Genomic DNA, 27,596 nt, shown 5'->3' on the forward strand with positions numbered 1-27,596 from the left:
TCAAGTGTAAGTTGAGAAGCCCCAACACTCCCGTCGGAACCTCTCAACTCTCCCGGATTCTATCCATATAAGAGTGATGACTAATCCATAGGCTCTGAAATCTAAATGCTGACGAAACCCGATGTCGCTCATGCGAAATCCGAACCAATAGAGGTGCATGATCTGAACACATCCGCGGGTGGTGCCAAACCCGCGTGGACCCTAAACCCAAACTCCTCCCACGAACGACTATAAAGTATCCGATCCAAGCGCTCTCACACCCGCCGGTTCGTCCAAGTATACTGAGGACCCTCAAAACCGGAATCTATCAGTCCAGCATCAAGGAGAGCTCCAAAAAAATCTTGAATCGATCGCAGCCGCGGCCGCCACGGGCCCTCCCTCTGCTATATCTGTGATGGCATTAAAGTCACCACTAATTAGCCAAGGAACCCCAACGGCTGAGACTGCAGTCTCCTCCAAGAATCTCCATATCTCCCGACGTCTAACAACACTACATTTCCCGTAAACCCCTGTCAGCAGGAAAGGTCGACCTATCTGCGGTGACGATATCTGCACATGAATCCACTGATTGACACTCGCAAACATCTGAATCTGGAATGAGCTATCGAAAAACAACCAAATCGTGTTCGCCTCATTCCCTATCATCTGTGCAAATCCCAAGCGACGACAGAAATACTCTGGCGCCGCCTCAACCATAGGCTCCAATAGGATCAGAATACACACCCGATGCTCTCGACACAAGTAATGAATATCCCGTTGTGCCCAGGGGTTCCCAGTGCCCCGAATGTTCCACACTAAGATCGAAAAGCCAGTCATCTAGGAACGTAGGGCGATGGAAGAACTCGCCTGGAGACGGGCAATACTACGAGTGATGCAGCGGCTCACCTCTAGAAGCGGCGGTTTGCTCTGCACGCTGACTCCCGAGGGAACCTCAATCCCAGGGGAACAAATCGTCCCCTCAGGCTCCACCTTCTCCATTGGATCCATCTCTAAGGGGGCCAGCACGGGGGGCGGCTCTGATACAACCCTACAGGAATGTCGAACCATTGTATATGTTATAAAAAGAGTTAGTATGGACTTAAGTTTTCTATTTAAATTTTAAATTAAATAATATTTTATATATAAAAATGTAATTTATTTTTATTAAAATTTTCAAGATTATATAATAAAATATATACAAAGAATTTTATTTTATTTTTTTTAAATTTTGTTTAGAAAAAATAGTTGTTATATATAGACGATATCACTAAAAAATTCTATCGATTGTTTGCAAGGATGTTAGGCCGACCTGATAAAGTAAAAGGTGAGATTTTCAGACTAATTAAAGAGAATTTTTCAGGCGAGCTTCCATGTCCAATTTACGAAACATACTTAAAATATACAAGTTGAAATAGAATTGTTGAAAAATGACAAAATTACATATTTTCCATTTTGGCATATGAAACAAGTTACAGTAGTGCTATCACAGTCTAACCTCAATACCAAAATAATATGTCTGCATTGACATAGACAAATGTATGTGAAGCTACTTTTCCTTATTCAAACCAATGAGAATACTTGTGGACAAATTTGTATTGTCCCATGTAGAATGAATTCATGAGAGAAATTCCGTGTACTCATAGGATTGAGGTCGATGAAACTTTCACTAACTAACATAATACACTTTGGTTAACTTGGCGGCAGCAAATAATAATGCTCTTAAAGCTCTTAGCTCCCCCACAAAGTCAAAGTATGGTTCATAATATTTGTACGACATGTATTACCTTCAATTGCCCCAAATAAAATAATAATAATAATAATAATAATAATAATAATAATAATAATAATAATAATAATAATAATAATAAAAAACTAGTATGCTATAATTGGGTGTGTATAATGGACAAAGTGTAAGCTTGAATGAATTTTCTAGTGAGAGAAACAAGTATGTTTTCTCTCCGCTTGTGTGTTTCCTTCTCTCTTCGTATTTTGGTGAAGACACTGAAATTATCATGGCATATTGAAGCTACGCAGACAAAAAAGAAATAGGAAAACCAATTGGAGAAATGACCAACTCGTAAGCAAGCTTACTCTTAGCTAGATAGTTCGTCTGCTAGAGTTATTATTGTAGTGTAATATTTAATTTCCCGTGTTTAGCGAAACAAGAAGAGCGGGAAGAGATGATAGTTTGTTGGGTATGTTTTTTGGCGTTTTGAGTCATTGTAAATATGGTAACAAATTTTAGTGATTTACTTTTGGATTGGTATATCTTAGATGTAGATTTTAACACCGAACTAGATTAACAAACATTGTGTGTATTTTCATTTATGTCCGCACTTGGTGAGCCATCGGCTTGTGCTCACTTACACACACAAATGTTATAACCATAAGATAATCATGTGTTAAAAATTATATTTACCTACTAAGGCATATAGTTCCACAGCTAAAAAAACTCGAAGAAATTGATCTCTTATATCACGATTTCTGGGCAATCGTGCACCAACAAGAATAAGAAAAAAATATCAAAATTGATAGCTTAAATGATGAACTAACAAACCTAATATGAAATAAAGTAAAATACTTACACAATGAAACAAAAGTAAGATAAAGGCCAAGAAAGAACTACATCGTAGTGTCGGACCCAAAGTTCAAAATATCCGAAGTACGGAAAAAAACCCCAGGGGCTACGGCTCCCAAAATCCAAGAGTTGTGGGACCGAAGGCCTCTAAAAGCAGCGCCTCCAAGAATCCAAAGACCATGATTCCGAGAGTTCCAAGGGCTATGGCTCCAAGAATCCAAAGGTTGCGGCTCTAGAGATCTCAAAGTCGCGGTCCCGATAGGGCCCCAAGGTCGAGCTTTACGTCAAAGGGAGTGCCCCTAACATCATGCACGAGCCAAAGCTAATCAGGACCACAAAGCCGTCAGGGCAGCAATTCCTCTAGATAGGCCTAGGTGAGGAGGACATGATTCAAGCCCATATTCAACGGTTGAAGGCCAAGGGTTAGAGGTGGGCAAGCAGTTTGAAAGAATAACCACAACTGCCGTTCGAAAATACAGAATAGTTACTTTTGTTTTAGGATTGATATGGCAAAAAACACGCAGTACACACACAGTGCACCAAAGAATATAACTTATAGGAATTATCAAGTATTATTACTCTATTTAAATAAATTTACCGTAATTTCGTTAGATTTATCATTTTCCATATAATATCTTAGTTCAACATAGATATTGCGAGATATTGACAACCCAATGACAGACGAGCTCCTTGAAGCATTGTTGGAATCCACAATCATTTGAATCGATGTCGGCATGAGATAAATTCGGAGCATACCACAAATTCGGATCTTAGGCTCCAACACGTAGAAAAATGATGGGATTAGAATGGTCCATCTTTACTTTTGTTTTATTTTTAATTTAAATGATGAACTAACAAAAATAACATAAAATAAAGTAAATTACTAATTGCAAAATAAACAAAAGTAAGATAAAGACCAAGAAAGAATTATATCTAAAAATGATTGGATTGTAATGGTCAATCTATACTTTTATTTATTTGATAAGCACTTTATTTCATATTAGAGCATCTACAATGGAATTCTTCTCATGTGTCCAGTCTCATGTAGCAATGCCACATAAGAAAATAAATTTATAAAAAATATATATAAAACACATTCCTGCATAAGAACGTTGGAAGGATGGTGGAAGTTCCATATTATCTCTTCTACATAGAAGAGTGAGAACAAATATATATATTTATAATATATTTTATATATTGTAATTATAATTATATTTTAATTTAATATATAATTAAATATACAAATACTGAATAATATATAAATTATAATTTTTTACTTTTATTTGATAAAATGATTAATTTAAAATTTATAAATAACCACCACTTAATCAATTAACGAAAACAAAAAAACTTAAGAAGAATGAATATTAAGAAAATGAACCTGAAAAACCTGATATGTTCTATAAATCTTTGGTCAAATTACTAACATTTGATCCGAAATCCCACCATTTGAATTGAAAGAACATCAAATCAAGAACACTCCCTAAGATATTTAGTTTGATCCGATAGTTAACGAAATGAGAATCTCTATTTTTCCGAACTTGCACTGTCTTTGACGAAAATCTCTTTCTCCCTTTTATTGTGGACGGTTTTTGTTTGATTATTTGGCTTAATCTCTCGAATTGTGATAACCACAATCCTAATACTTTATTAAGATTGACTTTCTATAATTTAAGATTATTCTTCTGGGAATTTGAAAATAATTTTGTCAAATATATATATATATATGGATGATTTGATATGATATATTTAGCCTAAAAAAAATAGTCCAGTCCATTAATATTGATATATACAGGGACTCGCATAAGATTCTAACCAATAAAAAATTTAAAAAATAAAAAATTTAAATTACAATAAAATTAGTATTGTGCAGGATGGACTATACACCTTTCAAACATATATTAATATAAAATATGATATGTTTATTATAATTATATATACAAGTTTGGTACGGACTGCCACTTAAAATACCCACTCTACCCTCACTTCTTTCAATTCCCTCTCCAGCAAACCTCTAGCATATTCATTTCTTTTCATCCCATTGTTCATTTGCTCCATTCGGTCCTCTTCTCCCCTTCATCGCCATCACAAGCTCAACAATTTCTTTTATTCTTTCACAATGCACAATGAGTTAACTTATCTCAAATCAAAGAGTGATCATGAACAAATATAGTACACCCAAAACTACGAAGCGATAAATGATACAGAGGATCATGAGGGAATAGTATCTGATGAGGAATTTTATTTTGTAGAACTGAAGACGGCATATGGTTTATAAGATAGTATACAGTAAAAACAACATCAGCCCAAAACTTGAATGAAACATTATGATGAACAAGCAAAGTAAGAGTTGTTTCAATGAGGTGACGATTCTTGCATTCAACAAGCCCATTATGTTGAAAAGTATAAGCACATGAGGATTAGTGTAAAATACCACATGTTGACAGAAAATGAGTCATAGGAGTAGAAAAATATTCAGTGGTGTTATCAGTTTGAAGTATTTTAATAGACATACAAAAATTACTTTTAATTTCAGCATAAAATATTTTAAAGATGGAAAATAGTTCAAAGCGAGCTTTCATAAAGTAAAGTCAAATACATTGTGAAAATTCATCAACAAAAGTAAAAAAATATTGATAACCAAACATAGAAGTAGTTTGACATAGATCCTATAAATCAAAATGAACTAAAGCAAAGAGCATTAAGACCAAATTATTAACCTGCCGGGGAAACAAAATACGAGTTTGTTTTCCTAGCTGACACGACTCACAAGATAGAGATGATCAACTAGAAAGGCTTGGAATAAGCCGACACAACTTAGATATATTCGAATGACCTAATCGTTGGTGTAAAAGTGAAGGAGAAGTGACTATGAAACATGCTATAGGGACCGAAAGTGGTAAAGTATCAAAATGATATAGTCAACGTAACTCAAGTCATTTTCTAATCGTCTTTCACATGCTGCGGTCCTAGATAGAAAAAAGAATCAGATTCAAAAGTCATTGAGCAATTCAAAGTTTTGGTTAATTAACTAACCAAGACAAAATTAAATGGACAATGGGGAACAAAAAAGACGAAAAATAAGGGTACACGAAAAAAAATAAAAAATCTAAGCATGAACAAGAGCCTTAACATAGACTTTTGAACCATTAGCTAAAGTGATGTGAGGAACCTGAATCAAGGACCATGATCCAAGAGATGTACCAGTGTGAGCAACAAATGCAAGGGCAGATGATTGCTTCGAATCTTAGTATGCAATATATTCCTAATGGTGTGAACCAAACAAAGTAATAGAATTACTTGACGAATGAGGAGTTTCAACCTTGCAACAATAGCCCGAGGTGGCCGCCCATGTAATTTAAAACACTTGTCATAAGTATGGCCCTACCTATTGCAATAAGTACATCTCAAACGAGATGTATTTTGACTGCGAGAATTCCCACGAGAGCTAAAGTCACCATGCAGAGTGGAGGAAGCCGAAGCAAGTAGAGCGGACTTTTCTCCATAATCAATAATTGGATGAGCAACTGATGAAATACGTAATAGCCGAGAATAAACATCATCAAGGGTCGGAACCGTCGAACTCAAAAATAGGTTGATCACGAAGCGGGTTCAATTCAAGACCAAGACTAACAAAGACAAACACACAGAAAAAAAATTTATATATATTCTCGCTGAACAAGCTCCTCGGCAGCTGTTTTCCAGAAGGGCAAAACATAATTGAGTTTAGCCTTTATGGACAAAAATTTGCCTAAATACTCTGGAACTATCAATCCATGTCGACGAAAATTGACTAAATTGGAAACTACATTGTATAGTTATTGAATGTCATTTGGTATATAAGGTCCTCGAATGTGTCTAAAGTTCATAAAAATTAGTAAACTTAGTAAAAAATTTAAAATAAAATGCGAACTTGGATTAATAGACTGCCAAAGTAAACTGTATAACATGACATATGCCTTAAGCCAAGTCGATTTGTCTGCCTCAGAAATCTAATTGGAAAGAATAATGAGGTGGTTGGCCAAACCTTGACCCATACATTACATTTGAACAGCCTTGGACCAAGAACTATAATAAGGACCGCCAACTAATCGTTCGGAAGCAATGGCAGGAGTGGGAGAAAGAACATACCGGTAAAAGAACTAGATATGATTGGAATAACATTTGAAGTGAAGAAAACACTATCAATTCAAATAATTAGCAAATGGGAGAAGAGAAGACCCGTACCTGATCGCGAGAGGAAAATGATGAATTGTGGGAGAATTAGATCCTAGACTGAACATGAAAGGATTTGAATGAGTCTGACTCTATTTGGGTCTATTTAATTTCAACCGGCTCCGGTCGGATTTGGGTCGAACTGAAATAAAACTCTATAGCTTTTGTTGTAAATTTGAATTTATATTGGGATATGAATATGTAAGATTTGATTTATTATTTACGTTATTTTTATATTTGATTTTAGAGAAAATTTATTATAATTCACTTGTCATTTAAAAAGTTTACACTATATTTTCTTTTGGTTTAAAAGTTGCATGAATCTCTTCGTATTTTGAAAATTGTTGTACAATATTTTTTAAAAATTGCATAAAATCCTTTCATATTTTTGAAAAATATTGCGCATAATTCCTACAAAGGTGATTTTATACAATGTTTTAAAAACATAAAAAAAACGCATACAATTTTTTAAATCACGAGAAATAATAGTATATATTTTCTAAACTACAAATTGTTATAATTAAGTATATTTGCCTTGAAAATTTTGAAATGAAATTACATTCAATTTTTATAACGTTAAAAATATACTCCCTCCGTCTTACACAATTTGTCTATTTTTTCTATTTTTTCTCATCCCATATAATCTGTCATTTTTTTTTTTAAAAAAAATATAATTATACACTTTAATCTCATTTTAAATATTTTTTTATTTTAAGTAAATTATTTAGTCATCTTAATCTTAATATATAATTATTTTTTTTAAATTATAATTATTTTAATAATAAATTTCTTAATTATTTACTAATTACACAATATTATGTCCAGTTAAAGGACAAATTAACTGAAATGAAAGGAATATAATATAATATAAATAATTATAAATTAAAATAACTAAGTCTAATAAAAAAATTATAAATTATAAATTTTAAAATATAATTAAATTTTATAATAATTTTAAAAAAAATAATATAATATGTATAAAAGAAGAAAAAAAAAAAAAAAAAAAAAAAGTGAGATTATAAATGAAGAGGAGGAGTAATATAAGAATACATGTCAACGTGGATTTTGTGCCTGCAGCATGATACAATTTTCATTTTCAATCCAATTAAAGTTTTGCACGTCAGCCACCAAGCCGCATGCGTACAGTAGCGACAATTACACGTGGCATGAATGGTCAAACTCTCCAGACAATTCGACCGTTCGAAACCGCGGGAATGCTCTGGAATTCTGTGGAAAACCATCGAACCATCGCATCTCATACTTAAGTCTCCAGGCTGCGCCTCAGTTTCGTAATCTCAGGAAAACATATCGAAGAAAAATCTCTCTATTCAGAGAAAAGCGCTTGCGAAGCTCGCGAATTTCTTACTTGGGTTAGCGAAACGTGTGTTTGCTCTGGAAACGAAGTTATTTGGACTGCGGTTCGTGCGGAAGGACATTTCTGGTTTTTAATTGTAAGCGGTGTTTCTTTTCTGTGCGAATCTCTTTTGATTTCGTGTTTGCTGTTGATCGTGAGATGATCTGTTTATCATTTGGATTCGATGTTGCAGTACCGTTATTTGGACTTCGTATCGTATTTTGTAGATTGTGAATGTTCCTATTCTCGTGCTTTTATCTACAGAATCTGGTTTGGATGTGTTTGGTTAGCATGATTTGAATTTTCTCGATACCTAATTGCGTATTTGGGATAGATTATACCTAATATTGTTTTCGTACGCACTTACTTCATTGGAATTGGCCACTGCGTTTATTGTGTTCTGATTTTTCGTCTAAGCCTTGATAAGGATCGATCAATGATTAATTGGAATGCGTAATTCGTTCAGCAAGCTTGATTAGACTATGATTTGAAGTTCTTCGTAATCTAGCTTTATATTGCAGATTGGTTCAGAATCATCATGAACATTAACAAATCTCGCTGTGATATCCTAGAATATTTCAGCAAGCTTGATTAGACTGCGATCTACATTTCATCGTCATCTATATGTATTTCTGTAAATTTGGTAGAACTCTCGTAGTGATATCCATGAATATTTCGAACTCCTAGTAGCATTCTTAATTTTTCCTATGCAGGATTTGTTTTTCTCCAATTTTCAGCATAGTCAGTACATTAGGCGACGATCTACACCTTCCAATCTTCTATATCTATCTTTAAGTTCATTCAGAGATGGAATCTGTGTATAAGAACTTGCATCCATATCCCTATCACAAGGATCAGACACCTTATGGTTACAGACCTCACCACTACCCTGGATATGACGGTATTGCACCTCAAATGTACATGAACTCTTCTCGTCGCCCCACTGCTCATGGATATATTCCATGGGGCAGCAACTATGGCTGTGCCTCTCCAGTACCCTACCATGGTTGCTGTAACCATTCCCATTGGCAGCAACATTATCCTTGGAGTTCTCCTTATCCTAACATTCCTTCATATCCTTGTCCGGGAAGCTGCCATCCATATCCGCCGCTGCAGTTCATGCCTCCGGGTTATCCAGTCGAGCCACAGTATGAATATGAAAAGAACATCCCAGGCATTCACCATTGTTGCGGATGTCCTAACCATCCACTGCACCCGGCAGAGCAGAAAAATGTGAGGATTGAAGAGGCAGAGCCTGATGGAGAAAAGGCGAACCAAGGGGCATCACTGTGGCTTCCACCCGACCGTGGCAGCAATAAATTGGGACCTAATGAGAACCGAAAGCCTGTTGATGCAGAACTGATCTATCCTCTTGATTTGAACAAGTTGTCATCATCCAGGCAGCCAGGGCATGAGGTAAGAACTGATCCTAAACCGGTTGATGATGCTGAAAGACAGCATTTTCCTTATCCAGTAGTTTGGATACCTTACATGCCTGATCAGATGGAGAATAAAGAACACAAGGTGGATAGTCCGGTGGCGAAATCGAAATCACCCTTGCAATTGGAGGGCAAGGATGTTGATCAGATTGCATCTCAGGCAAAGGACATCCCGGTGACGGATGCAGCGAAAAATCGAGACAAGGAGAATCATAAAACTGATAATCCACAAGCCGGCTGCATTTCTCCTCGGGCGAAAGACATCCCTGTGAAGCAAATAGAGCAGCAAGCCGACAGCAGAGTTTCTAAAGGTCAAGAAACAAATTCCTGTGTTAAAATTAGCACTGAAGCTGGTGAGAAGAAACTCGATAATGGAGAAGAGAAATCGACTAAGGATCAGCCAAAATCATCCAAGCTACCTCCTGTTTGCCTGAGAGTTGAGCCTTTGAGAAAAAGCAAGAGTACAAATGGAAGCTCGCGGTCTCCAAGCCCTCCCAGTAAGAAAGACGCGTCAAACAAAACATCGAATGAAGAAACTAAGGCTCCTAACTCATCAATTGATAAAAAGGAAGATGATATCATTCAGAAGCAGGCGAAGGCAGACGTCAACATCACTAAGAACGTTGATCACAAGGGAGATGTTATCGATCAGAAGGAGGCGAATGTAGACGCGGGCATCACTAAGAATGTTGAGGTTGCTCAGGAAAAAATTCAACAAGGAGAGAGTGGTAATACGATCGATGAAATACCTGTCAGTGCCCTGCAAGAAGTTTCGAAAGGCAATTCGGATGATAATTCCAAAGAATCGCAAGAAGTTGCTAAAAGTAAGTTGGAAAACAATCCCAATGTGGAGATCCAAACTTCTTGCGAACCGGTTGATGAACTCGTAAATGATCAATCAGGAAATGCAAAATTCGCCGAAGAACAGCCTGACTTGTCCAGTAAAAGAAAACTGTCGGAGGATGAGGCTGCAGTCATACTCCAGGCAGCCTATCGTGGCTTCGAGGTTCGAAGGTGGGATCCAATAAAGAAGCTGAAGCAAATCGCAGAAGTGCAAAACCAGATCCCCGAAGTTGAGCATCATATAAAATCAATGGAGTCGTCGTCTTCTGGCACCGAAAGCAAGAGCAAGCAGAGAAGCATTATTGGAGAAACTATAATGAACCTTCTGCTAAAACTCGACACAATTCAGGTACTTGGGCTTGTTGAAACTACGACACTCATAAATCTTTAAAGAAGTGAAACTCTTGTTTAATCTTGTCTTTTCTCCTTCCAAATTATAGGGCCTTCATCCTAGCATCCGCGACATTCGGAAATCTGTTGTAAGAGAGCTCGTCAATCTTCAGGAGCAGCTCGACATGAAAGGAGCCGATGCATCTGAATCTGCGCCTGCAAATGATCATGAAAGTCTTGCAAAACCATCCAAGACAAATCCTCCAGAGGATGTATTAGCCGATGAAGACAACAACATCAACAAGTATGCGCATAATCCGGAAACTTCAGAGGCGACTTTAACGGTGTCAGAATCTTTCGATGAAGCTCAGAAGAAGAATGAAACAGCACATATTATTAATGATGCAGATTGTCAATCGAAGATTGCGCCGACTCTAGAATCGGAAAATTTGGGAAGCAGCGCGGCTGAAGAGTCGGCATTGAGCTCGAATAACGGAACTCCGACCTCCTCCCCTGCAGCAAATCAAATTCAGACTAACAGAGTTTCCGACATAGATGAACATGGCGAAGAAGTAGCTGGGGAATATCAAGAAGGGGAGGGGAGGGAGAAGGAGAATCGGAAACTGATGGAGGAAAACGAAAGGCTGCGGGAGATGGTGGCGGCGGCGATGAAGTCCGGGGAGGAGCAGGCGGCGGCGATGGCGGCGCTGAGGGGGAGAGTGAAGGAGTTGGAGAAGAGAGCGTGGAAGAAAAAGAAAGGGATGAAGATGAAGATGAGACGGCAGGGAACAATGAAGAAGAAGGCATACGAATTGGTGGATGACATTAAACAGGTCAGATCCTGATCATCATATTCAATCTATAATATGTGTATCGTATTTATCATGCACCCGCTGTGCTACGGGAAAAATAAATCATATCCCCTATTTTTATATATATATAGACTGTGTGTATAGGACAGCGGGATAGGATTCTATCGGGACAGACGAGATGGTGTGCATATAATACTACTATATATACTAGGTAAATGTGGATATGGTGTGCTGTGTTTTCAATAAATGACTGAAATGTCAACGTCGTCATGTCTTCCGAACAGATCCCACTGCTAAATAAGACCATGTTTTTATTACATTATGGTACATTCAAACATTGTTTAAGAAAAATACGAAAAAACACTTATTTTCGTATGCTGTCTTTTTATATTAGATTAGTCTCACACTTTAACAAAATAAGTTCTCGCTGGACTTATTGACCTGAAATGTTGGAGAATTCAAATCGGATTCTCCGTCCCATTAATACATTTTCTCTCATATTCATAGACATATAATGTATATATATATATTCATAAGTATACAAATGTTTAAGATGATTTATATTCATTTTTTAGTTATGTATTAATCCAATAAAACGTTTAGTTGTAATCCTAAAATGGTTTTACTTAAGTGTTCATTCATGTTACACCATTTTTTCAAAAATATATTATAGTTCTATTTGTTTACAATTTTTCAAACTTAATATTCATTAATTTTATTAATTTCCAAAAATATATTATTATTATTATTATTATTTTATAACGTTGGAATCCACAGTCGCTACTCGACGAGTGCGCTCTGGGTAAACCATCGATCGAACCTAATAGCATGCAAATTAAGCCCTACAAACCAAGTCACACTAGACGAATCATGTGTGTTTGACTGTTTAAACTCATACCTTGAAAGGTAAAAGTTTGGCTGAATTTTACAACTCAATATTGGGTATGTGGTTAAGAGGTTTATATTTTTTTTCATGTCTCACAACCTTTAGCATATTTGATGCAATATTAAATATATTCCGTCAATAATAACTATATTAATTTAAATAAAAATAAATATTTAAATTAATAGATATTTATATTTATCTTTATTTTTTTAAAAAAAGAAATAGTATTTCATTTTTTTTCTAAACAAAATTAAGTATGTGTTCAGTTGTTTGAAATTAATATAAAATAATATGTGTTTTGAATTTTTATTTAAATAGTATTTTAATATGATAATTTGTGAGAAAAAATAATTTATTTTTACTACGAATCGTGTAGAATGAATAGTAGTATTTTTTTATTTAAAGTAAAAAATAAACATGCCATAAGATTTTGGGTGTGTGTTTACTTTATATTTTTATTTTTAGATGAATTTATTTTTTATATTAGATATGAGAGAAATCGACTATTGTTGACACAATTTATCTCGTATCTAATATTATAAAAAATAATATTTTTTATGCGAAATTATTGACTATTGTTGACACGGTTTCTCTTGTATCCAATATAAAGAATAATATTCTATGCGAAATTATTGACTATTATTAGATGAAGAAAATATATATATGTATATATTATATTTTTTTTTATAATATTTATAGGGAATCGTACAACTAAAAATAAATTGAGTGACAAATCTTTTATGTACATGCTTTTGATGAAGTATTTTAGGTTCTATTTGCTTACAAGTTTTCATCTGTATTTTCCTATTAATAAAAAAGTTCTCAAAAATATCAAATATTAAATTTATTTTTTTAAAAGTTTTATATTATATTAAAAATTAATTTTAAATTTAAAATTTTATATCAATATATATTTATATCATATTCTTCGTCCTTATTCCAAATGAGTTATTTAATATTTGTCATCCGTTTCAAAACAATAGTCTCATTTTTTATTCTTGGTAACTAGCTTTCTATATTTTGACAAAAGTATCTCCATATTTTCATAATAATTACATAAAGTAAAGACATTTTGGTCTTTTAGAAACAATTTTACGTTCACTATCAATATAATACTATTATTCATTAATTCTAGTATCCATCTCAAATATCCATATTGTTTTGGAATAAAGGAAATAATATTTTATTGGTCAGTGGAGATGTGTAAGAAGTTTTTACATTTTTGTCTATAATTGTACGTTAGCAACTTATGTAAAAATTAAAGATATTTTTGTATTAATGTATTATTACTTTTACCAAAAATCAAAAAAATATATTTTAGAATGAAACTGATGAAAATAATAAAAAAAATATTGAAATTGAGATGAAAAAAGTATTAAATAATAATTTAAATTATAAGTTCTATTATTTAAAACTCACAAGCCAATCAGAACCCCCAAACAAACTGAGTAAAATTTTTAAAAATAGTTTTATTTTTATTTTTTTTGTTATGATTTTTAATTGAAATATATTCCTCCTTACGGCCAAATTATATCACTATATTTTCTTTATTATATATGTTAAATTTATGTCGCAATTGATTTATTGTAAACCATTTTATTTAATTACAATTTTATTACTCTTTAATAAATTTTTTATAATATTTTATTTTATTTTTTTATCTATTCCAATTTGATATTAAAATATTACTCCCCCCGTCTCAAACACCCGCAATATATATATTTTTTTCAAACTCGCTGCAACATTCCAAATTTAAAAAATAATTAATAATATTTATATACATATAATTATTATTTACTTTATCTCATCACATCACTTAAATAAAAAAAACGAATAATTATTTCTCTCTCCAATCACATCAGTAATATTTAAATTATTTTAAATTCTTGTATCAAACACAAATATTGTACAATATTTGAGACGGATGAAGTATTATTTTATAATATTTGTCTTTAATAAAAATTACATCATTTTAGCAAGAAGAGTAGGTAATACTTTATGAAAATATATATATATTTTTTATAATAATAAATTGTTCATAGAAAAATCAAAGTAAAAAAAAAAATATGATTTACAATATAAAAAATAAATATTTAATATAAAATTTTTAAAATATATTGATGGCAAAAAAATTAAGAGATATTCGTAAACTAGGCAAGCCTATGTTGAATTAAATTGGTACTAATAGTTAAAGTATATATATTAGGCCGGCAGCATGGACAACATTAGCTTACCTCAATGCCAAGGGCAAGCAAGGGAAGAAGAAGTCGATCCTCGTCCGTTCGGTCCAGGTCCAAATCCATATCCATTTCCAAATCCAAATCCAACGCCTTTCTTATAATATCCCTCAATTTTAGCGTATATATATATACACACGCACCGTCGGACCCTTTTCAAAAACTCACTCTTCCATCCCTCAAATCCAACCGGAGGAGTTGGGATTGAATCGCCCTCCCATCCACGGCGGCGGCGGCGGCGGCGGCTTGCTTGCGGGAAGCTTCTTCTGCCGAACGGACCCATACAATATACATATATATATTATTAGTTATGAGGGATTCGGGTCTGGATCTGTTCGACCCGAGGACCATCGTCATGGATTCCGACTACAGCTCCTCCCCCGGCGGCAGCGGCAGCCGCGACCCGGACTTCGGATTCGCCTTCAACGACAGCAATTTCTCCGACCGGGTGCTCCGGATCGAGATCGTTCCGGATCCTACCGAGGCCGCGCCCGAGGCCGAGGGTTGCCGAACCCTCGCCGACTGGGCCGCGCACAAGAGTAAACGACGTCGTGGGGATATTGCAAAGAAGGAGACCGGTGAGTTAGTCGAGCTTTAAGTCAACTCTCTTTTCCATTTTTTTGCAATCGATGCTTTGTTGAATTCGTCGTTGCTGCCGATTGAATCGTCCTTGAATTCCCAGGATTTGAATATTGATTTAGAAATTATGCTTTGAATTCAATTTCTAAACAATTTAGATGAACGTTTTTACATGTATTTGCATTCTCCCTAAAGCTGCAGTAGTTCTAGGGTTGCTGAGAATAGCTAGAAAATTATGTTTGTTAATCATCTGACCTCAATTTTGAGTCCTATGGATTTAAGATTGGGATAATTTGAAGTAATTTCTTTGAGAATAAGCTTGAAGTGAAGCATTACTCTGAGAATTTATGGACTTTTCTGTTATGGTAATTGAATGTTACGAAATGTGAGGATTCCCTTTTTATTGTGCTTCATTAATGATTTTTCGACGAAGATATCTTGTTTGCATTGATGTGCTTTGTTGCTGCCATGTATTTTTGTTCTGTATTTAGTTTCCACGAGTCGTTCTTACTGCTGCCTTTTCGAAATATCTTTGACTCAAAACTCATTCTTATGCTGGTATGGGTTGTGCTCATCTTAATCAGACATGTACCACTCGTTTGCAGCTTTGGATATCAACAATTGCCCTGAAGAGCAGATCTTAGATTGTCAGCCAGATGCTGAAGACGGTCCAGGTGATGAGAATCTTGATGAGGAAGAAATTCCAATGATAGAAGATTCACCATCAGGTAAAAGAGGATTTACAATTTCATCTAAATTTTCCTTCATAGTCGATCAATTAGGCATTGTTTGCAAAACCTTTTCGCCACGTGTCTCATTTTCCTTTTCGTTGATATAAATACATCTATTTTTTATGAAGTGATAGAAGCAAAAGCAAAATTTTAGTAACTTTGTTTTAGGGTTTGCGGGTTTGCTTTTCCTAAAAGATAACTATTGTTCTTAAGATATTAGTTTATTATACTTCGTTAATGATTTATGCGCTGATTGTATATGCTCTGAAACTGATGCTTGTATTTTGTCGCCCTCAGGAGATGAAGCTGCAAATAGTGATGATTCCAATAGTTCTGAAGATGGTTTGAGAGTTCTAAGAGTGAAAACATTACATATTAGCTCTCCCATATTAGCAGCAAAGAGTCCCTTTTTCTACAAGGTATCAGGAGCGCCCTGTTTAGACAATGCGATGATTTTTTAAGATTAGCACGTAACATTTTTGTTGTTCCTATTCGTGCAGTTATTCTCAAATGGAATGATGGAATCCGAACAGAGACATGTAACCCTGAGAATCACTGTCTCCGGTATGATGAACTTCTGCAATTTTGCTTGATAGCATGTTTTGTTTCATATTAGCGAACATTACAATTTTATTTGGATGGTGTAGTTTGAGTAATTTACGCCTCTTTTAATGTAACAGAGGAAGCTGCATTTATGGAGCTCCTGAATTTCATGTATAGCAATACATTAAGCATCAATACACCTCCCGCCTTGCTCGATGTGCTTATGGCTGCTGACAAGTTTGAGGTTGCTTCATGCATGAGACATTGCAGCCGTTTGTTGAGGAACTTGCCCATGACTCCTGAGTCGGCGCTACTCTATCTTGATCTTCCTTCGAGTGTTCTAATGGCTGAGGCCGTTCAACCTTTGACTGATGCAGCAAAGCTATTCTTAGCCACTCGGTATAAAGATATATCAAAGTACGTCCTCTCCCTCTTTATTTCGAGGATGCCCTTTTATGAATCCCTATTTTCTTTGTTTATATAGCCCTAACTTGCTTAGGGAAATAAATCTTTTAGCCCATTTTGGACATGGAGATGTTTTAATATGTTTTTATAAATTTGTAACAGGTTTCAAGATGAGGTAATGAACTTGCCTCTAGCTGGGATCGAGGCAATTTTGTCGAGCGACGAACTTCAAGTGGCCTCAGAGGACGCAGTTTATGACTTTGCCCTGAAGTGGACTCGGACTCATTACCAGAATCCAGAGTATCGTCGGGACATTCTATGCTCTCGCCTAGGTCGACATATCCGTTTCCCTTACATGACTTCCCGGAAGCTTAAGAAAGTACTCACCTGCAGTGACTTGGATCACGAGTTCGCTACTAAATCTGTCCTCGACGCCCTATTTTTCAAAGCTGAGGCTCCACATCGACAAAGAATTCACGCATTGGAAGAAACAACCTCGTCTAGCCGTCGCTTTGTGGAGCGTGCTTACAAGTACCGCCCTGTTAAGGTTGTTGAATTTGAATTCCCGCGACCACAATGCGTCGTCTACTTAGATCTCAAACGGGATGAATGTAAGAATTTGTTTCCTTCTGGTCGGGTCTATTCTCAAGCATTCCACCTCGGCGGACAAGGCTTCTTCCTCTCGGCGCATTGCAACATGGATCAACAAAGCTCGTTCCATTGTTTCGGGCTTTTCTTAGGAATGCAAGAAAAAGGGTCTGTATCCTTTGCTGTCGACTATGAATTTGCTGCCCGATCAAAGCCCACAGAGGATTACATCAGCAAATACAAGGGCAACTACACTTTTACTGGGGGGAAGGCAGTCGGGTACCGTAACTTGTTCAGCATCCCGTGGACTTCGTTCATGGCTGAGGACAGCCTTTATTTCATCAACGGGATACTCCATCTCCGAGCTGAGCTCACCATCAAGCGCGAAATACCTGAGGTTGAAACCTCATGATCGATCTCTCTCTGGCCCTCGAGCTTGATGGAACTGGTATGTTAATGTCCGTCATTCATAACTTGTCGGTTGTAGCTAATATTTGTTGTTGCGGATCTGGGATTTGTGTCTACTTAATCTTTTTTGCTGTTTTGTTGGGAGCCGAGTTGAATTTACTGATTAACTTCAAATAGGGGATGAATTCCATTCGCACATTTTCTCCATTTGAGTTTCTTGAGATGGTAATGTGGTATATTTCTGTTGTTTGCTGTGTAAATATGGTGTGTTTGTTCGATATCTGTGGCTGCGAATAAACCTCACATGTTCTGATTTAAAGCTAGAGTTTGGCCTTTGGATGAGCTAAGGATTTTTGTTTTTTGTTGAGTTAGTACAAGTGCTTTTGTTGCATTGTTCATCGGCTTTGAATCATCGGATATTGCTTAGATAACTGAAAATATACGTTGTTTGATTCTAGGATTGGAATCGATGTGTCTGTATGCACTTCAAATTACACTATGTTGAAGGGTTATGGTACAACTTTAAAATAGTTTGTCTGCTGAAATCAATTATAGTACGTGATTTGTGGAGTATTGTCATATGATGTCAGTCTAAATATGATTTATATGTCTGTTTGAAAGTTGCAATTTGCAACATGGCCGTGGGCCTGTCTAAGATTAAAGAGAGCTTTAAAATTTTGGACACGATAGTAATTTCATTCTTAAACAGTTTGTCTCGAATAAACACTACTACCTGGGAAGACGTAATGATTTTTTGTAATAATTATGGACTTATAATCCAATTTATGGTTGTATCATTATTTTTACATAAAAAAATAAGTATAAAATTATTTTTATAATATTTTTAATTATTTATTATAATTAAAATATTAATATTTTTAATTTTGCATTAGAAGTTGTTAAAATTGGGCTTAGCCCTGAGCCCACTTTCTTCTTTCCGCGTGGATAATGTCCACATATATATATATATATATGTATTTACCTAGCTGATTTCACCAGCATTCATTCATGATCATTCATTCACTCTGATTCCGTCGCTATTGTGCCTTACTTTCACATACTGTTCTCACCGTGCACGCCATCGACGCCTTCGCCAACATCCATACACATCCTCTCACATATAGAGTACTCTTTAATGGTTACTTGAACCATCTCGCTCCCCCCGCACTTCCCTCGCTCTCTAATCGGTCTCCGTATCGATTATTTCTTCACTCCGCCTTATCTCTTTATCACTAACATTTTCTTTTTAGTTTTTTCTTTCGATCTTCCCTCTTTCACAGATATTTGTCCTGATTTTGTGAGTTCTTGAGTCTCACAACATATAACTAGTGTACAAGGTATTAGGAAAGCACCATTGATGATCTATCCTCTTGAATGATCATTGTTTGGGTTGTATTGTTCTGATTTATAGCCTTTGAGATATTGTCTTGATTTACAGCTTTTTTATCTAGTTTAATAATCACTTGAGGTGATATGTAAGTGTTCCTTTGAGAGCACAATGACTTTCCTAGAGTTTATTCATATGTTGCTTTATGCATTGAATCCTTTGTGATCATGGCGTGTTATGTTAATACTCACCGCCCTCTGCACACCAGAATACTTGTCAATAAATGACACTCGGAGTGTAGGCGTTCCTCACTCCCCACGATATAATTGTTGATTTATTTCATTGCTTTGATTTGCTAACATGGTATCAAAGCAAGGTTAACTACTGTTTTTTTTTTTTTATTTCTGCGGTATTATCCTCTTCTCTTGTTTACTTCTTGTGGTAAGGGAAACAAAACAATAAGTTCTCTTGTGATGTTTAATTGTCTCGATGGGTGAAAACAACAGTTCGACCTCTGGTATGACTAATAATCCTTTTTTAGTTGTTCCTAATTACTATGATCCATTGTATCTTTATCCTTCGGATTCTACAAACACCTCCTTAATCTCATGTGTTCTTACTAGTTGTGAAAATTTTATGATCTGGAGTAGAGCTATGACAATAGCTCTAAAAGGTAAGAATAAACTTAATTTTGTTGAAGGCAATGTCCCTGTGCCTTTAGATCCTGAGTTAGTTGAAAAATGGAGTATGTGTAATGCTGTAATCATGTCATGGTTGTTGAATTTTGTTGATAAGTCGATTTATAGAACTCTTGTGTTTTATGAAACAACCTCTGAGATGTGGAAGGATATCAAGAGTACATACTAATGGAGCAAGTGTATATGGAGTTTTAAAGGAAATAGCTAATTGTAGACAAGGAAATGATAGTGTAAACACATACTATACTAATATGAAACAGTTGTGGGACCATGCAACGTCTATTAAGATTATAGATCACTGTGTTTGTAGTGCCAAAGCTTATTCGGATAGATATAAGGAAACTCAACATTTAGTTCAGTTTCTATGTGTCTAAATGATAATTTTTTTGTGGTTCGCAGTACAATATTTGCTATGAGTCCACCTCCTTCCGTTTAGAAAGCATATAACCTAGTAAGTCAAGAGGAATCTCACAAGAAACTCTGCAGTGATGCTGCCTCTTCTAAGAGCAGTGGTGCTTTTGCTATGAAAAGGTCAATTAAGTCTAATGCAAAAAATCCAAATCTTAAATGTTCACATTGTGGTAGGACAGGTCACCTAGTTGAGAGGTGTTATCACTTGATATGATATCCAGATAAAAAAACAAAATTTTAAGGTTAATAAGCCTACCACTATGTCTGCCAATAATGTCACTGCTGAATATGGTAATAGTGAATCTGTTGTGACCTCCACTAAGATTTCACTAACACCTGATATTTGTGATGAATTGATCAGGCTTTTACATGAGAAGAAAGACACTAGTTCCTCTCGACTCAATATGGCAGGTATGTCATCTACCCAAATTTGCAATGTAGCTGTGTGTAATGGCTGGATTGTTGACTCTGGAGCTACAGATCATATGGTAGCTGATAGAGCCTTACTGTGCTATATTAAATGTGTTGAAAATGGCCCTATTCATGTTACCCTACCTACAAGGAAATTTGCTACTGTTGTTGAACTAGGAAATATGCATTTATGTGATAAGATCATTCTAGAAGATGTTTTAGTTGTTCCTGAGTTTAATCTAAACTTGTTGTATGTTAGTAAACTTACCTCTAAAGGAACTGTTACTGTGAATTTCTTGAAACATGCTTATGTGATTCAAAGTGTTAGGATGGTAGTGTTTTAAGGTCTGCAAAACTTGTAGGGGGTATGTACAGATTTGAAAGTTCTCAATCTGGTTCTGAACTGTACATATGCTCTAATGCTGGAGCATATGAAAATCTTACCCTATGGCACCTGCGATTAGGACACCCTTCCTATGAGGTGTCAAATCTACTTAAGGCAGATATTGGTCTGTCAAGTACTACTGAGTCAATTTGTGATGTTTGCCATTTGTCAAAGGAAACTAGAACTCCATTCCTTCCCAGCACTTAACAAAAGCTCCATTTGAGCTTGTTCATGGTGATGTCTGGGGACTCTATCATGTGGAGACCAGAGATGGTTTCAGATATTTTCTCTCTCTTTGATGATTTTTCTTGCGCCACATAGGTTTTCTTAATAGCAGCTAAATTTGAAGTGTTCATGTGTCTTAAAGAATTTCTTGCTCTAATTAAAAACCAGTTTGATAGAAGTGTCAAGGTTTTTAGATCATACAATGGAACTAAATTTGTAAACTCATATCTCTCTGATCTTTTTAAAAAATCTGGAATAGTGCATCAAACATCCTGTACCTATAGCCCTCAGCAAAATAGTGTTGTTGAGCGTAAACATAGACACATCTTAAATGTTGCTAGAGCTCTTATGTTTTAAAGCTCATGTCATGTCACTCTTTGAGGGGGGTGTGTGCTTACAGTTGTCCATATAATAAATAGATTTCCAACACCTCTTCTTGATAAGAAAAGCCCTTTCTAGGTAATCTATGGGAAAAAACCAGAACTGAACATTATGAAGGTGTTTGGTTGTCTGTGCTATGCTACTAATTTGAATATTTCTGATTTGTTGGATATGTTGAAAATAAGAAAGGTTACAAAGTCCTTGATTTAGAAACATTCTATGTTTTTGTCTCCTATGATGTTGTCTTCCATGAGTCAACATTTCCTTTCCAGTATGTTGTTATAGCAGATAGATCTCTTCCTCCTGCTCGTATGCTTGCCTCTCCATTGGATGCCTATGATGATTTTTTTGAAATTTGTGAAGGTAATCATCTGGTGACACATTTGGATGAGATTCAGAGTTCCTCCTTGAATCAACAACCAGGTGTTACCGATGCTGACAACACAAATAAGTGCAGTGACCCTGATACTGTAACAGAAAAAGATAATTTAAATTTTGAGGCACATCCTGATTGGCGTTAGTCGAGCAGGAGACATTGTTTGCCTTCCTACCTTCATGATTATCAAGTTTCTATAGGAGGTGTTGTTACTAAGTATCCCATTAGTACAGTGTGTCATCCTCTAGCTGATCTATCTAATGACAGCTTGTGCTTACTGGCTAATCTAGATAAGTTAGTTGAACCTCAAAGTGTTAAAGAAGCTATGGATCTTGAGATGAAAACCCTCATTGACAACAAAACCTGGATCCTCTGTAATTTTCCTAAGGATAGAAAACCCATTGGGTGTAAATGGGTGTTTAAAATACAATTCCAATGGAACAGTTGAGAGGTATAAGGCTAAACTTGTTGCAAAAGGTTTTAGTCGAAAAGAAGGATTAGATTTTCACGAGAGATTCTCACCAGTGGTGAAACTGTTAGGTGTGTTCTTTCTGTTGCTATTAGCTTTGGGGTTGGGAAAATTTTCAATTAGATGTGAACAATGCTTTCTTACACGGTGATCTCTATGAAACAGTTTATATGACGCCGCATGAGGGGTATTCAGAAATGATCCAAAACAAACACTGTTTTTTTGCAAAAGTTTTTGTATGGTTTGAAACAAGTCCCCCAGGCACTGGAATAAGAAATTAAAATCTGCAATCATTGAATTTGGCTTCAAACAGTCTCTCCATGATTATTCTTTGTTTGTAAAAGCTTAAGCTGATATGATTATCATTGCTCTAGTTTATGTTGATGATATATAATGTTGAGAAGATTACAGAGTTCAAAAGTTTTTTGAATGGAAAATTTAAAAATAAAAGATTTAGGAGTTTTGAACTATTTTCTAGAAATAGAGGCTTTTAGATGTCATAAAGGAATTGTTTTCTCTCAGCGAAAATATGCCTTTGAATTAATTTCTGAATTCGGGTTGTTGGGGTGTAAACCATCCACTAGAAAATAATAATATATTTGTAACGGAATTTCGTCCATAAAGTTCACGTAGCTAACGTAATTCCATTCCTATTTCCGTCTCTAATGTCATTAGTAACGAAAAAAGTAGATTTAGAGACAATTTTTGTTACAAAAATAATTTTTTTTTTGTAGTGATCGTTACTTCCTATGGAACAACACCTAAAGCTTGATAATGTTGTTAGTGAAGCTGATCCTTTAATATCAAGTGTTGTTGGTTACCAACAATTGGTTGGTAAGTTGATTTACTTAACTCTAACAAGGCCTGATATAGCCTTTAGTATCCAATTCTTAAGTCAATTTATGCATAAACCCAAAGAATCTCATATGGGAGCAGCCTTAAAGGTATTAAGGTACCTAAAAAGGTGTCCTGGGCAAGGACTTCTATTTTCTAAAGATTAAAATCTGACCTTGAAAGTTTACTGTGACTCGAACTGCGCTTCTTGCCCAATATCTAGAAAATCAATCATTGGTTTCTGTGTGTTTCTTGGGAGCTCTTTAATCTCATTTAAAAACAAAAAGCAGTCGACCGTGTCTCGGTCATCTGTTGAAGCTGAATATAGAGCCATGGCCCAGACTTGTGCTGAAGTAACTTGGTTTCTTGGCATACTTCGTGATTTACATATTGATCATGGGCATGTTGTTGAGTTGTATTGTTATAACACTACTGTTATTCAAATTTCTGCTAATCTTGTGTTCCATGAGAGAACTAAACACATTGAGGTAGATTGCCACACGGTAAGGGATTACATTTCCAAAAGCATCATTTCTACACATTTTACTCCCTCATATCAGCAACGTTCTGATATACTCACAAAACGTCTTAACAGTAAGTCACTTTACCGTCTTTGTACTCTTAATAGGTTGTTTGATTTGTTTCAGGTTGCTAATGATAGAAGTAAAAAGAGTATATGACAATAATTGATATATCTTATACTATTATTAAATATATACTTTCAAGATGGATGAATCATGTATATGACAATAATTAATATAGTATAATTAGTAAGTGTAACATCGCACCAATTTTGGGACAAATTTAATTGAAAAGAAAATTAAACAATAAATAATATAACTAAAAAAATTTATATCAACTCAACATTTGAGATCATGTCATCAAATCCATTGTTCTTATATACCTCTTGTAGCAACACTCTACCAGTGACGGAACTAGCCTACGAAAGCAGGGGGCAAAATATATAATTTTTCTAAAAAACATATAATAAATAAATAATAAATTTAAATAAAATAACAATAAAATAAATTTATCTTTAACAAAAGTCCAACATCATAAACCGGAAATATTAAGAGGGGGCAATTTATGTCTTTGATGTCCCATGCTTTGAAATCTTTTCATAATAATCTTGTTTTCAATTTTCACAAAGATTTTCTTCTCAATCTAACATACCAAACAATCTGTCAAAAACTCATCTCCTATTTTGTTGCGCAAATCATTCTTGATAAATTTCATCGTGGAAAATGATCTTTCAACTGTAGCCGTCGTTATGGGTAGAATTTATGCCAACTCAATAAGTGGACACACCAAACTATAAGTTGTGTGTCATTCCGTAGCAACCATTTTTTTTGCCAAATCTCTAATATTATCCAAGCGCGAGAAAAGTAACAAATTTAATGAATATCTTAAGTTGTTCTTCCAATTCATATTTTTCCCTTGAATTGAAATAATCGGGATAAAATTCTGTAAGAAGAAGTAGTCGCTTTTGATCAAAACTTGAAATTGAATCTCTAGGGTTTAAGCATGCTATGCACATAAGCAACTCTGAACTTGACTTAGTAAAGCGATTATTCATCTATTGAATAAGACAATCAACAACCTATCATGATAAAAATTAAATCAATAAAAAATAAATAAATAGATATTTATTAATATCAAATAAAAGGAAAACAAAAATACAGCTCTAGAAAAATATCAACATAGAAATAGTGATAATAGGTCTTTTGATTACCGTCAACTATTTTCTCCCTTTTAATTCGACCTGGCTGGACATCTTCTATATTGGGCACATCAACATTATATTTCAAACAAAATATAGTGACTTTTTCGAGCAACTTCTTCCAACTATAATCATTTCTATATTTATTTAAATCATTCTTCACATTATCATCATAACCAAAACATTCCCAATGTTTTTATTTTTTTTTGTTGAAAAGCCTTTGATAACATATTTGTTTTTACCAATAATTGCATCATTAAATGATCAATGAATACAAAATCAAATGTTACCATCTTCTCAACCAAACTCAAAGTAGTGGATTTCATCAAATATAACTTCAAGCACTTCTTGAAATTGTTGTCAAATGAGAGCCCCATCTGATATCACCCGGTCGAACTATACTTTTTTCTTGATTTTTGCCCTGGTCATAATAGATCGACTTTCATGCTGGAGGGAAAGTACTAATCTCACCAGATTTTATGCCTTCAACAATATTCTCATAATGTCTTTGTGAAAGATCATCATTTCTTTTACATGACGCCCCAACTACATTCACAATCATAGTAAAATAATCAAAGAAACTACCGACTATTCCATTATTCTTTAAAAATGTCACAATCACTAATTGAAGTCGGTGAGCAAAACCATGAATATAATGTGCTTGCTTATTTTCATCCAAGATGTTTTTTTTTTTAAACCATTTATACAACCACTCATATTAGAAGCTCCATTATAACCTTGACCTCGAACCTTAGATAGTGAAAGTACATGTTTTGCAAAAAAAATCATCAACTGCGTTTTTCAATGAATACGCAGAAGTACCGGTAACATGCACTATTTTATTAGGTTTGATATTTTTCTGATACAAATAATTATGTATGTATGATTTTACAGTATGACACACCTATCTACCTCCTCTATGAATTCAGATGAGTTTTGTTTGTATGTCTTGCTAGTAAAAATATTGATTTCATTTACCAAACACAATCCTAATAGAAAATTTTCCCGTTATACAAATTAGAGTTTACGAAATGACTATAACTATTTCAAGTGGAAAGACAGCCATACTGAGTTATCGAAGTTTGTAAACATAGTGAAGGAATTGAATCAATCAAAGAAGAAAGTGAATGAGTTGAAGAAGAAAATGGAGAAGGAAGTGAGCAAATCAAGGAGTATCGAAACGAAAGTAAAGGAATCGGAGAATGAATTAAAGAATTTTAAAAAATCAGAGAGGAAAATGAAGCTCCAGCGAAAATTATTTATATCACTAGTGGTTGTTGGTATTGTTATTGTTTGGATGTTATTCAATGTTATAGAGCTTATGTGGGACTTTGGACTAGTGTTTGTGAAAATATTGTATTGTATTTATTCTTGGGAGTGTATGTGAATTGATGCTTATAAAGCTAATGCATGTTGATGAATTTAGTTTATGTTCATAAACTTAATGTATGTGAATTGGTTGTTTATGAATTGAATATTGTCTAGATTTTTTTGGTTAAAGCAATTATCATAATTAATACTATTATATGTGTATGTGTTGTTTTGAGAAAAAATAAAAATGAGTTTATTATGACAAAGATGTGTACATTAGTTAGTATCTATCTATTGAGATATATATATATATGTGGCCAGGTAGACAACAAAAGAAAGACCACACCAATATTTGTACTCTCAAGCTAATATATGCATTCCTACGTACATATATATACAAAAAGAAAATGCACTATGCACAAAAGAACAAAGCATTTGAGGGGTTATTTGTACAGTTATTTTCTTTTCTTACTTAATGAGTTGGTCACAATCCACACTTACAAACAAAAACAAGCCATAGAATAAGGTGTTAGAATAATACATTTCTATGTTCACAGCTTTTAAATATTTGGTAGCTATTAAATAGAAATGTAATATTTCGATTGCAACCCTAAAAGACACCAACCACGGATTTACACTAATAGTATTGAACATGAACGCCATAAATTGAAAGGCTACAGAATTTGCAACAAGCAAACAACCAATTTCCCTCAACTTCTACTACTACACACACAAAATCAAATCCAAACTAAAAACTAAGATATCAGCAAAACTACTATTACAAGCCAATGTCTTAACCACATAATATAATATTAAAAAAATTTGTTCCAAATACCGCAACATTTTAGAAGATTCTTTCCACAATGAAACTTTGTTGAAAAAAATATATAAAAAAGTTTAAAAAATAATATTATTTTCATTTTATACATTACGTTGATGATGATAAAAAAACCTCAGCTGCTAGAGATGATGATAATCACTGCCTTCACTATCAATACGTGATGACTGAACCTAAATATGTGCGCACAATAGAAAATTTAAACGAAAAAAAATACTAAATTAATGCATTTTAATGAAAACACATGCAATCATAAAGAAAATACCTCAAGTAACTCTGTAAA

The 27,596-nt window shown here is 34.6% G+C and overlaps 3 protein-coding genes and 1 pseudogene across 6 annotated transcripts; 3 read left to right on the forward strand and 1 right to left on the reverse strand.

Moving 5' to 3' along the window:
• The first annotated feature begins 8,050 nt into the window (after window positions 1-8,050).
• On the forward strand, window positions 8,051-14,787 carry LOC127260954 (BAG family molecular chaperone regulator 6). 3 transcript variants are annotated; one of them, XM_051289036.1, is made up of 5 exons: window positions 8,051-8,223; window positions 8,840-10,389; window positions 10,468-10,757; window positions 10,849-11,571; window positions 14,643-14,787. In XM_051289036.1, the coding sequence occupies exons 2-5, from the start codon at window positions 8,934-8,936 to the stop codon at window positions 14,775-14,777; spliced, it is 2,604 nt and encodes an 867-aa protein (XP_051144993.1). In that variant the 5' UTR covers window positions 8,051-8,223; window positions 8,840-8,933; the 3' UTR covers window positions 14,778-14,787. The 3 variants fall into 3 exon arrangements, with proteins under 3 accessions (XP_051144993.1, XP_051144990.1, XP_051144991.1); XM_051289033.1 differs by having other exon boundaries at window positions 8,840-10,757; XM_051289034.1 differs by lacking the exon at window positions 14,643-14,787 and adding an exon at window positions 11,682-11,925 and having other exon boundaries at window positions 8,052-8,223; window positions 8,840-10,757.
• A 168-nt stretch (window positions 14,788-14,955) lies between these two features.
• LOC127260955 (BTB/POZ domain-containing protein POB1-like) lies at window positions 14,956-18,134 on the forward strand. Of its 2 annotated transcripts, none has more exons than XM_051289037.1 (6): window positions 14,956-15,251; window positions 15,837-15,980; window positions 16,281-16,402; window positions 16,484-16,547; window positions 16,664-16,943; window positions 17,094-18,134. In XM_051289037.1, the coding sequence occupies exons 1-6, from the start codon at window positions 14,984-14,986 to the stop codon at window positions 17,929-17,931; spliced, it is 1,716 nt and encodes a 571-aa protein (XP_051144994.1). In that variant the 5' UTR covers window positions 14,956-14,983; the 3' UTR covers window positions 17,932-18,134. The 2 variants fall into 2 exon arrangements, with proteins under 2 accessions (XP_051144994.1, XP_051144995.1); XM_051289038.1 differs by having other exon boundaries at window positions 15,858-15,980.
• Window positions 18,135-18,398: 264 nt separating this feature from the next.
• On the forward strand, window positions 18,399-22,300 carry LOC127260958 (uncharacterized). Its single transcript, XM_051289041.1, has 2 exons — window positions 18,399-20,774; window positions 22,129-22,300. Exons 1-2 carry the CDS (start codon window positions 20,624-20,626, stop codon window positions 22,284-22,286), a joined length of 309 nt encoding a protein of 102 aa, XP_051144998.1. The 5' UTR covers window positions 18,399-20,623; the 3' UTR covers window positions 22,287-22,300.
• Window positions 22,301-22,420: 120 nt separating this feature from the next.
• On the reverse strand, window positions 22,421-26,178 carry LOC127260417 (uncharacterized; annotated as a pseudogene).
• Between the last annotated feature and the right edge of the window lie 1,418 nt (window positions 26,179-27,596).

This window comes from Andrographis paniculata, unplaced genomic scaffold, assembly GCF_009805555.1.
Source record: "Andrographis paniculata isolate CXL003 unplaced genomic scaffold, ASM980555v1 Contig62END, whole genome shotgun sequence".
NCBI classification, from domain to species: domain Eukaryota; kingdom Viridiplantae; phylum Streptophyta; class Magnoliopsida; order Lamiales; family Acanthaceae; genus Andrographis; species Andrographis paniculata.

Excerpts from the sequence above, each read along its gene's own strand:
- LOC127260958 (XM_051289041.1), top strand. The coding sequence starts at position 20,624 with ATGTCTGCCAATAATGTCACTGCTGAATATGGTAATAGTGAATCTGTT. Across the intron at positions 20,775-22,128 it reads CTCTCGACTCAATATGGCAG|GTAATCATCTGGTGACACAT; the intron begins GTATGTCATCTA and ends AAATTTGTGAAG.
- LOC127260955 (XM_051289037.1), top strand. The coding sequence starts at position 14,984 with ATGAGGGATTCGGGTCTGGATCTGTTCGACCCGAGGACCATCGTCATG. Across the intron at positions 16,403-16,483 it reads AGAGTCCCTTTTTCTACAAG|TTATTCTCAAATGGAATGAT; the intron begins GTATCAGGAGCG and ends CTATTCGTGCAG. Across the intron at positions 16,548-16,663 it reads CCTGAGAATCACTGTCTCCG|AGGAAGCTGCATTTATGGAG; the intron begins GTATGATGAACT and ends TTAATGTAACAG.
- LOC127260954 (XM_051289033.1), top strand. The coding sequence starts at position 8,934 with ATGGAATCTGTGTATAAGAACTTGCATCCATATCCCTATCACAAGGAT. Across the intron at positions 10,758-10,848 it reads TAAAACTCGACACAATTCAG|GGCCTTCATCCTAGCATCCG; the intron begins GTACTTGGGCTT and ends TCCAAATTATAG. Across the intron at positions 11,572-14,642 it reads TGGTGGATGACATTAAACAG|GCCGGCAGCATGGACAACAT; the intron begins GTCAGATCCTGA and ends TATATATATTAG.